This window comes from Poromitra crassiceps (assembly GCF_964638095.1).
Source record: "Poromitra crassiceps genome assembly, chromosome: 2".
NCBI classification, from domain to species: Eukaryota; Metazoa; Chordata; class Actinopteri; order Beryciformes; family Melamphaidae; genus Poromitra; species Poromitra crassiceps.
In genome coordinates, this window is record NC_139624.1 from 16,585,897 (window position 1) to 16,596,184 (window position 10,288).

General features: G+C 46.5%; 1 protein-coding gene across 1 annotated transcript in view; it reads right to left on the reverse strand.

Moving 5' to 3' along the window:
* cubn (cubilin (intrinsic factor-cobalamin receptor)) overlaps positions 1 to 10,288 on the reverse strand; it is a gene marked incomplete at both ends in the record, with an annotated part of 130,031 nt that overhangs the window by 75,186 nt on the left and 44,557 nt on the right. Inside the window, 8 exons of the mRNA XM_083654411.1 lie at positions 135 to 267; positions 386 to 514; positions 907 to 1,020; positions 3,155 to 3,271; positions 3,567 to 3,723; positions 7,890 to 8,071; positions 9,328 to 9,496; positions 9,746 to 9,927. Coding sequence (XP_083510537.1) covers positions 135 to 267; positions 386 to 514; positions 907 to 1,020; positions 3,155 to 3,271; positions 3,567 to 3,723; positions 7,890 to 8,071; positions 9,328 to 9,496; positions 9,746 to 9,927 — 1,183 coding nt within the window. The remainder of the gene's footprint in view (positions 1 to 134; positions 268 to 385; positions 515 to 906; positions 1,021 to 3,154; positions 3,272 to 3,566; positions 3,724 to 7,889; positions 8,072 to 9,327; positions 9,497 to 9,745; positions 9,928 to 10,288) is intronic.

Below are 10,288 nucleotides of genomic sequence, written 5' to 3' on the forward strand. Positions count from 1 at the left end.
ATTCCTCATTTGTAATCTGATTACTTACTGCAGCTATTAAAGTGAATCTGAATCTAATCGCAAAATCACAACTTCCTCGAGGGACTGATGGGTGGACTGTGTGTGCCGGGGGTCACAGGTCAGCATGGACTTACATGAAGGAGAGCTGGAGGCGGTTCCCTGGTGAGCTCTGGATGGTCCAGACACACTCCACATTAGGGGGGTAGGCGTCTGGGTAGTTGGGACTGTTGAAGGCACCAGTCTCACTCACCATAGCTCCTCCACAACCTGAGGGAGACAGGCCAGGCCAGCACCACAAAACAACCATTTAGAATTTAGGGTAATCAGTTATGATGACAATATATTGATGGGAGAGATAGAGATGGGAAGTTGTGTGAGGTCTTACTGGAGGTGGAAGCAGTGTAGGTGGCTCGGAAGCCTTTTTTGGAGATGGAGACGTCAGAGAAGAAGTTGACCACCAGGGCGTTGCTGAAGGACGTGACTGGCTGTGGGATCTGACTACCACAATAACGACCTGAAGAGAACATACAGTATCAGCACATTGATCCAGCTAAACTCAATCTGACAAGATGATTGCACTAACTCAATGACTGCTAATTATATTTGTTTACTTCTATCAAATCTGGCATTTTGGATGTTATGTATAGATGTCATCGTTTACTATATCATTATAATCTCTGGTGAATAGCCAATCAGCAAGAACAAGCATGCCACAAGCATGAACTCCACCATCACCAAACTACACACACGCGCGCGCGCACACAAGCAACATGACACGCGTGCGTTGCGCGTGTGCGTGACACACACGTGACGCGCTCACAGACACACACACACACATACACACACACACACACACACACACACACACACACACACACACACACACACACACACACACACAGGTACCTATAGAAGGGGCTTGGTAGTTGTCTCCATCCAGGACCTCCACAGCATCGTGGGAGCAGTTAGAGTTGACCATCTCCAGATCAAAGTCAGTGAAGGACAAGGTCACATGGTTGACTGGCCACAGAAACAGAACAGGTTGACATTTTTAAAATCAGAATAACTTTTAATGCCACAATATGTATAAAGATTACAGACAAGGAATTTGTCTTGGTGTAAGTATGCACCATAGCAGTCATATCAATATTCAGAAAATAAAAAGAACATATCTAAAAGACTAAATCACAAAATTGCAAGTGAAGTCCAATACAATATATAGGCATATATATGTGTATGCCCTTAGGCCCTAAACCAGGGGCGGCCCGCTGCCCGTTTTTAAGTGGCCCGCCATGAATTTAGCTGCTAAATACGTTTTTCCGTTTTTCTGTTTAAAAGTTTAAAACGGAAAACGAAAACGAAAACGAAAAAACGAATTTAAAACCATTGAAAATGGGTTATACTTGAGTAGCCTGACCTGGTCTATTTATTAAAAAAAATAAAATAATACTGAATGAATGTTTAATACTAATGTTATGTTAAATGATCTGTCTTAACCTGATGGCACAGGAAAAGAAAATTTGAAAACATACAGAAATACCCATTGTAATAGGTGAGCACATCAATAAACTATGTGTCATATATTTATTTAGGTAGAAATTAAATTTTTGATGGCACAAGGGTTTTCTGGTCCAATTTTTTTTGCCACGAAAACTGCCGCGCTTAATATTGTTTGGCCCGCGACTCCTTATATTTTTCTGTATGCGGCCCACAACCAAAAAAGTTTGGCCACCCCTGCCCTAAACTAATATCACAATATTTCAGGGTATTTCTGCTATAACGATATGCTTGACGATATGACAAAATACAGAAAAATATGTTATTATTCATTTCTTCAAGAACTATACAATTGCAACAAAATAAGTGTTATAGTTTTAGATGTCAGCATAAATGTAACAGTTTGCCTTCAAATATTACCGTGGTTTGTTGCTCTTTTGTAACCAAACCACTCCCACACAACACTACTGAAGTCACTCCCCTTTTTGGAATTAACTCCTCCCCCGTGGAGCCGCTTTCAGCCATGCTTGTTGTTGCTGTGCGCAACGGTGTGATGCCATTACATCAACAAGTCGGAATATTGCCATTATTATATCACATCACAATATGAAGTTTTCCACCATATCATATTGAATTGCAACGATATATCGATAACGCCACGATATGGCACACGCCTATTTACAACTTATTATCAACAGCATTAATTTCAAAATATCTCTGGAAGCTACAGTATGTTTTGCAATGTGTTTCAGTAACCTTGCTTGCAAGATGGATAACCTCGCGAGATCAAAAGAGATTCTCTCGACGTAATCCATCTTGTCATGCACAGGCAGTTAAGATGATTGGCCGAACCATGCCGGCCCGACGAATCAGCGGCAGCCTTAGGCGGGCTCAGGCTCGTCTGGGCAAGTAGTGGGTACATGGTCTTTGTAGTTCTTTTCACTCGTCAACATGGCTGCCGCCGCGGAAGTGACAGGCAGTCTGAATGAAATTGAATGTAACGTTCCCAATTCTATGTATTAAATTCTAAAAAACGACCCTCAACATTTGGGAAGGCTAAGCCACACAACTAGTTCGTTATAATCTAACTAAATGCTTCGAAGGTGACTTTACGACGGTGAGGACTCAATCAATGAATACCACGGAGATCAGGCACAGGCACCTTCGGCGATCTGATTGGTTGAAGTTAACACCCACCAGCGGTGATAGACAGATGGGTCATCCAATCACCTGCCAAGTAGCTTGGAAAAAGTGCCCGCCTCCTTCAGCGGGTCTGGTTACTGCATTCCCAGATCGACTGGTTTAGTGAAACGTATGTGGAGCTATACCGTCCATCTGGCAGCGTGTTTCAGTGCTTTCCATAGAAACAGGTGTGCGACTTTTGCTGCCGCGAACGGTTTTCTTTTCCATATGTGATTTGTGATGATCGGAGGTGTTGAATTATGCAATACACCTGGGTCACCAGACAATACTGCCATGGTCAAGTGTCTCCACAGTGGTGGTAGCCACCACCACAGCAACTTCATGAATCACTTGAAATGACCTCGCTGCAAATGTTGTGCTGTGCAACGCTGTTACTCCTGATCCTGATGAATATTGACCCATGTGCACAAGAACATTTTGTTTGGGAGCTCTAAAGTTGATTTAGCCAACTCACATGGCTCCTGTGCTCTGATGATCCAGCTGCAGTTCTGATTGGCCGGGTATTCAGCTGGGTACCGTGGTGACTGGATGGCTCCGCCCACGTCATCTGTTGTGACGGTAGCGCCACAAGCTGCCACCAAAGGAAAAAGATTACTCAAAATGTTCAAGTTGGATTTAGAAACATCTGAAGGGGCATCCCACTACTGCTGGCAACTATAGAATCAGAATCACTTTTATTGCCACAATAATGCAAGAATACATACGAGGAATTTATCTTAGTGTAAGTATGCAGGCTAGCGGTCATGTCAATATTCAGTCGGCTGGTCTGTCATGACTCAAGATCATATTATATTATAATGTACTGCATATTTCATCTTTCACCCATATTTCAGTGGTTAAACACATAGAGGCAAAATGAGGGGTACCTTCAGAGAAGCGAGCGCTGAAGCCGCGGTGGTTGAGGCTGGAGTCGGACCTGAAGCGGACATAGATGGTGTTCTGGGTGGAGGTGATGGAGGGAGGAAGGCTGGTACCACAGACCCGCCCCAGCAGAGGAGAGGACATGCTGGGCCCATCATAGATCTATAACACACAGAGGAGAGGACATGCTGGGCCCATCATAGATCTATAACACACAGAGACACACAGAGGAGAGGACATGCAGGGCCCATCATAGATCTATAACACACAGAGACACACAGAGGAGAGGACATGCTGGGCCCATCATAGATCTATAACACACAGAGACACACAGAGAAGAGGACATGCTGGGCCCATCATAGATCTATAACACACAGAGACACACAGAGGAGAGGACATGCTGGGCCCATCATAGATCTATAACACACAGAGACACACAGAGAAGAGGACATGCAGGGCCCATCATAGATCTATAACACACAGAGACACACAGAGAAGAGGACATGCTGGGCCCATCATAGATCTATAACACACAGAGACACACAGAGGAGAGGACATGCAGGGCCCATCATAGATCTATAACACACAGAGACACACAGAGGAGAGGACATGCTGGGCCCATCATAGATCTATAACACACAGAGACACACAGAGAAGAGGACATGCTGGGCCCATCATAGATCTATAACACACAGAGACACACAGAGGAGAGGACATGCTGGGCCCATCATAGATCTATAACACACAGAGACACACAGAGGAGAGGACATGCTGGGCCCATCATAGATCTATAACACAGAGACACGCAGAGGAGAGGACATGCTGGGCCCATCATAGATCTATAACACACAGAGACACACAGAGGAGAGGACATGCAGGGCCCATCATAGATCTATAACACACAGAGACACACAGAGGAGAGGACATGCTGGGCCCATCATAGATCTATAACACACAGAGACACACAGAGAAGAGGACATGCTGGGCCCATCATAGATCTATAACACACAGAGACACACAGAGGAGAGGACATGCTGGGCCCATCATAGATCTATAACACAGAGACACGCAGAGGAGAGGACATGCTGGGCCCATCATAGATCTATAACACACAGAGACACACAGAGGAGAGGACATGCTGGGCCCATCATAGATCTATAACACACAGAGGAGAGGACATGCTGGGCCCATCATAGATCTATAACACACAGAGGAGAGGACATGCTGGACCCATCATAGATCTATAACACACAGATACACACAGAGGAGAGGACATGCTGGGCCCATCATAGATCTATAACACACAGAGACACACAGAGGAGAGGACATGCTGGGCCCATCATAGATCTATAACACACAGAGGAGAGGACATGCTGGGCCCATCATAGATCTATAACACACAGAGGAGAGGACATGCTGGACCCATCATAGATCTATAACACACAGAGACACACAGAGGAGAGGACATGCTGGGCCCATCATAGATGTATAACACACAGAGGAGAGGACATGCTGGGCCCATCATAGATGTATAACACACAGAGGAGAGGACATGCTGGGCCCATCATAGATCTATAACACACAGAGGAGAGGACATGCTGGGCCCATCAAGATTCAAGATTCAAGATTATTTTAATTTGTCCCGAGGGAAATTTGTCTTGGACATACAGGCTGCCACATAGGTACACAGTGCCATAACAAAAACAAAAACAAAAACAACAACAAAAAAACATAGATCTATAACACACAGAGGAGAGGACATGCTGGGCCCATCATAGATCTATAACACACAGAGGAGAGGACATGCTGGGCCCATCATATATCTATAACACACAGAGGAGAGGACATGCTGGGCCCATCATAGATCTATAACACACAGAGGAGAGGACATGCTGGGCCCATCATAGATCTATAACACCCAGAGACACACAGAGGAGAGGACATGCTGAGCCCATCATAGATGTATAACACACAGAGGAGAGGACATGCTGGGCCCATCATAGATGTATAACACCCAGAGACACACAGAGGAGAGGACATGCTGGGCCCATCATAGATCTATAACACACAGAGGAGAGGACATGCTGGGCCCATCATAGATCTATAACACACAGAGGAGAGGACATGCTGGGCCCATCAAAGATCTATAACACCCAGAGACACACAGAGGAGAGGACATGCCGAGCCCATCATAGATCTATAACACACAGAGGAGAGGACATGCTGGGCCCATCATAGATCTATAACACACAGAGGAGAGGACATGCTGGGCCCATCATAGATGTATAACACCCAGAGACACACAGAGGAGAGGACATGCTGGGCCCATCATAGATGTATAACACACAGAGACACACAGAGGAGAGGACATGCTGGGCCCATCATAGATCTATAACACACAGAGGAGAGGACATGCTGGGCCCATCATAGATCTATAACACACAGAGGAGAGGACATGCTGGGCCCATCATAGATGTATAACACCCAGAGACACACAGAGGAGAGGACATGCTGGGCCCATCATAGATGTATAACACACAGAGACACACAGAGGAGAGGACATGCTGAGCCCATCATAGATGTATAACACACAGAGGAGAGGACATGCTGGGCCCATCATAGATGTATAACACACAGAGGAGAGGACATGCTGGGCCCATCATAGATCTATAACACACAGAGGAGAGGACATGCTGGGCCCATCATAGATCTATAACACACAGAGGAGAGGACATGCTGGGCCCATCATAGATGTATAACACACAGAGGAGAGGACATGCTGGGCCCATCATAGATCTATAACACACAGAGGAGAGGACATGCTGGGCCCATCATAGATGTATAACACCCAGAGACACACAGAGGAGAGGACATGCTGGGCCCATCATAGATGTATAACACACAGAGGAGAGGACATGCTGGGCCCATCATAGATCTATAACACACAGAGGAGAGGACATGCTGGGCCCATCATAGATCTATAACACACAGAGGAGAGGACATGCTGGGCCCATCATAGATCTATAACACACAGACACACAGAGGAGAGGACATGCTGGGCCCATCATAGATCTATAACACAGAGACACACAGAGGAGAGGACATGCTGGGCCCATCATACATCTATAACACACAGAGGACAGGACATGCTGGGCCCATCATAGATCTATAACACACAGAGACACACAATGTCTCTGTGTGTGTGCCTTCTTAAAGGCTGTGTTTTTCTGGTCAGCAGCTTTATACAGTGGCAGCAATAGACAGCTGGAGCCCCCTTTCAGCTGCCAGCCGGCTGCCATACCAAAGAGCTGAACTTTGCTACACCATAAAGGACACTGCTTCAAGAAAGTAATGATATCTATACTGTTTATTAAGAGGTTGAATAAACCTCTTATGATTAGAGGTTTTTTGTGATTGTCTTTCTATCCTTTTTGTCTTCTGACTCCTGATGTGAGCGCTATGCTGCATACTTACACAAAGTCTAATTCCTCCTATGTAATCTGATTACATACTGTGGCAATAAAAGTGAATCTGAATCGGTTTAAGTTATGTTATGTTTTTTTCTTCCCCCACCCTGATTTTCCACCATTTTCTCCCCAATTGTACTTTGCCAATTTCCCCCTGCTGCCCCGGTTGCTGCTCCACCCTCTGCCGATCTGGGGAGAGCCGTAGACTAGCACCACGCTTCCTCCGACACATACACACATGCCAGCCGCGTCTTTTTACCTGACAGCGGGGAGCTTCACCGGCAGGACGTAGCACGTTGGAGGATCATGCTATTCCCACCAGTTCCCTTCCGCCCCGAACAGGCGCCCTGACCGAGCAGAGGAGGCGCTAGTGCAGCGACCAGGACACATACCCCTAATCCGGCTTCCCACCCACAGACACAGCCAATCGTGCCTTTATGGATGCCCGAGGTAACACGGAGGCGCGAACCTGCGACCCTCGTGTTGGTAGGCAGGGAATCTACCGCTACACTAACCGGACGCCCCCAAGCTACAGTATGTTATGTTAAGTTAAGTTTAAGTGTATTAAGTTAAGTTTCTTTTTTCTGTTTTCCCCCCTGCAAGGTCATTGCAGGGTCGCTGCAAGGACGTGCACCAATTGAAGATTGCTGCATACAAAAGCTTAGTTCAGGGCTCGTTAGCTTGTTGGTAGTGCATCCCACCATACAGCAGCTTTGAGGCATTTTTATTTAGTTTGCTAGGAGACATAAGTCACCCAGAGGCACCTTCACGCAATACAAAGTCAATGGAGAGTGATGAATGGTGGAGCTCTGTCCACATCTCACTACATTAACATACACACTGTGAGTGTCAGTCACTTACAGCCACATAGTCCCAGACACAGTTGCTGTGATGCTCGATGTCCAGGTCAGAGAAGTTGAAGAGGACCCGGTGGCTGGGATCCACACTGATGACCCAGGAACAGTCCACGTTGTTGGGATAGTTGTTGGGGTACAAGGGGGAGTGGATCTCCCCTGATGGAGCTGTGACTGGGCCTCCACAGCCTGGACGAGACAGCAGAGGAGGTGCAGGTAGCAGGGAATGAATAGAAAGGCATAATGTTACATTGTCACATTGTTACATTGACTACATTGTAGACATATGTTACATTGTCACATTGTTACATTGACTACATTGTAGACATACTGTATGTTACATCGACCGCAATTAACCCACTAGATAGAGGACATAAACCGCGAGTGGGACTGAGTCACATGACTCGGGGGTTGGGCCAACTGGACTGTATAACGCCATGCTCCAGGCCTGAATCTTCAGACTAGTCTCTCCACTAGAGAGGCAACAGACCGCAGCAGCAGCAGCTATCAGCTGGTTAGCTTACACATGTTAGCCAGCCTATAATACATCATGCTGTGTTAGAGATAAGGAAATGAATGGCACCAGTGACTTGCTTGGCCAACATGAGATTCCCATCACCCAAAGATGTGAGACTTGACTTGGACCCTAGCTCAAAGACGTGAGACTTGACTGGACCCTAGCTCAAAGATGTGAGACTTGACTTGGACCCTAGCTCAAAGATGTGAGACTTGACTTGGACCCTAGCTCAAAGACGTGAGACTTGACTTGGACCCTAGCTCAAAGACGTGAGACTTGACTTGGACCCTAGCTCAAAGACGTGAGACTTGACTTGGACCCTAGCTCAAAGATGTGAGACTTGACTTGGACCATAGCTCAAAGACGTGAGACTTGACTTGGACCCTAGCTCAAAGATGTGAGACTTGACTTGGACCCTAGCTCAAAGACGTGAGACTTGACTTGGACCCTAGCTCAAAGATGTGAGACTTGACTTGGACCCTAACTCAAAGATTTGAGACTTGACTTGGACCCTAGCTCAAAGATGTGAGACTTGACTTGGACCCTAGCTCAAAGATTTGAGACTTGACTTGGACCCTAGCTCAAAGATTTGAGACTTGACTTGGACTTGCAAAAAATGACTTGTGAGCATCTCTGCTCTGTACCACTATATAGTTCATACTATACTGTACCACAATGTTGTAGTTGAGTCCCTAATCCTCAATGTTTGAATTGAGCCTGAAAGACCAAGGTCATGTTTAAGTTGAGTCTAATTCTTTCCTTTGGTAAAGACTGTTCAGCTCAATTAGGAACCCTCCTAACCAAAAAAGAGAATTTGAGCACAGCCAGTGTGTGTGTGTGTGTGTGTGTGTGTGTGTGTGTGTGTGTGTGTGTGTGTGTGTGTGTGTGTGTGTGTATGTGTGTGCATGTGTGTGTGTTGTCCACCCACCTCCCTGGGTTTGGACCCAGCTGGCATTGAACCCCCGCCCACTGACGTATTCATCCGACTTGAAGCGCACGGTGAGCAGGTTGCCGGTGCTGGAGACCTGCATGGGGCTGGAGGTGGTGGTGCAGAGCTGGGCCAGCCGAGGAGCCGTCAGGTCAGGGCCTCCATACACCTGAGGGGGGGGGGGGGGTCAAACGCACGGTTGGGAGGGTTACTTGAAAAATGTAATCCGATACAATCACCAACTAGAGGACACTCGGTAGAGTGCGTACCTCCACCACGGCATGTTACATGAATGCGTTTTGAACTTGGGTGCCTTTTTGTGATTGGCTACCCCCAATGCCTAACCCGGAAGTGGTAGCGTGACTTTGGCTCTCTGTTGCAGTTAGCAATGCTAACAAAGAGCCAGGTCTCCTCTCACCTCCAGCACGTCGTAGCTGCAGTCTGGGTGGTACTCCACATCAAACTCATGGATGGTGATGGTGATGCTGCTGCCGGCTGCAGTGGCGATGTACCAGATACACTCCCTGTTGTCTGGGTAGCTGCTGGGGTAGCCTGGGCTACTGAACGAACCACTGGGGCCAGATAGCTCCCCACCGCAACCTGCAGGGGGAGACACCAAGTCACAAAGCTCTATTTCCAAAATCATGCAAAGATATATTTTTTTTTTATTTTTTTTATGCCATCATTCCATTCAATTCAGGTGTAGATTTTTTCAGATGGTGCATTATGTATTTTTTTTTTACATATACACTGGAGGACTGGTGAACATTTAATAGATGGGTACATTAGCTGGTGAGTTTTATAAGCTGGCTAGGACTTTAAGTGGTTTGCTGGCTTGTGTGAGAGGGTTAACTGGTTGTAATCCAACGTCTCTTTGTAGTTTGTATGTGATGTGATGTGTGTGTGTGTGTGTGTGTGTGTGTGTGTATGTGTGTGTGTGCGTGCGTGCGTGCGTATGTGT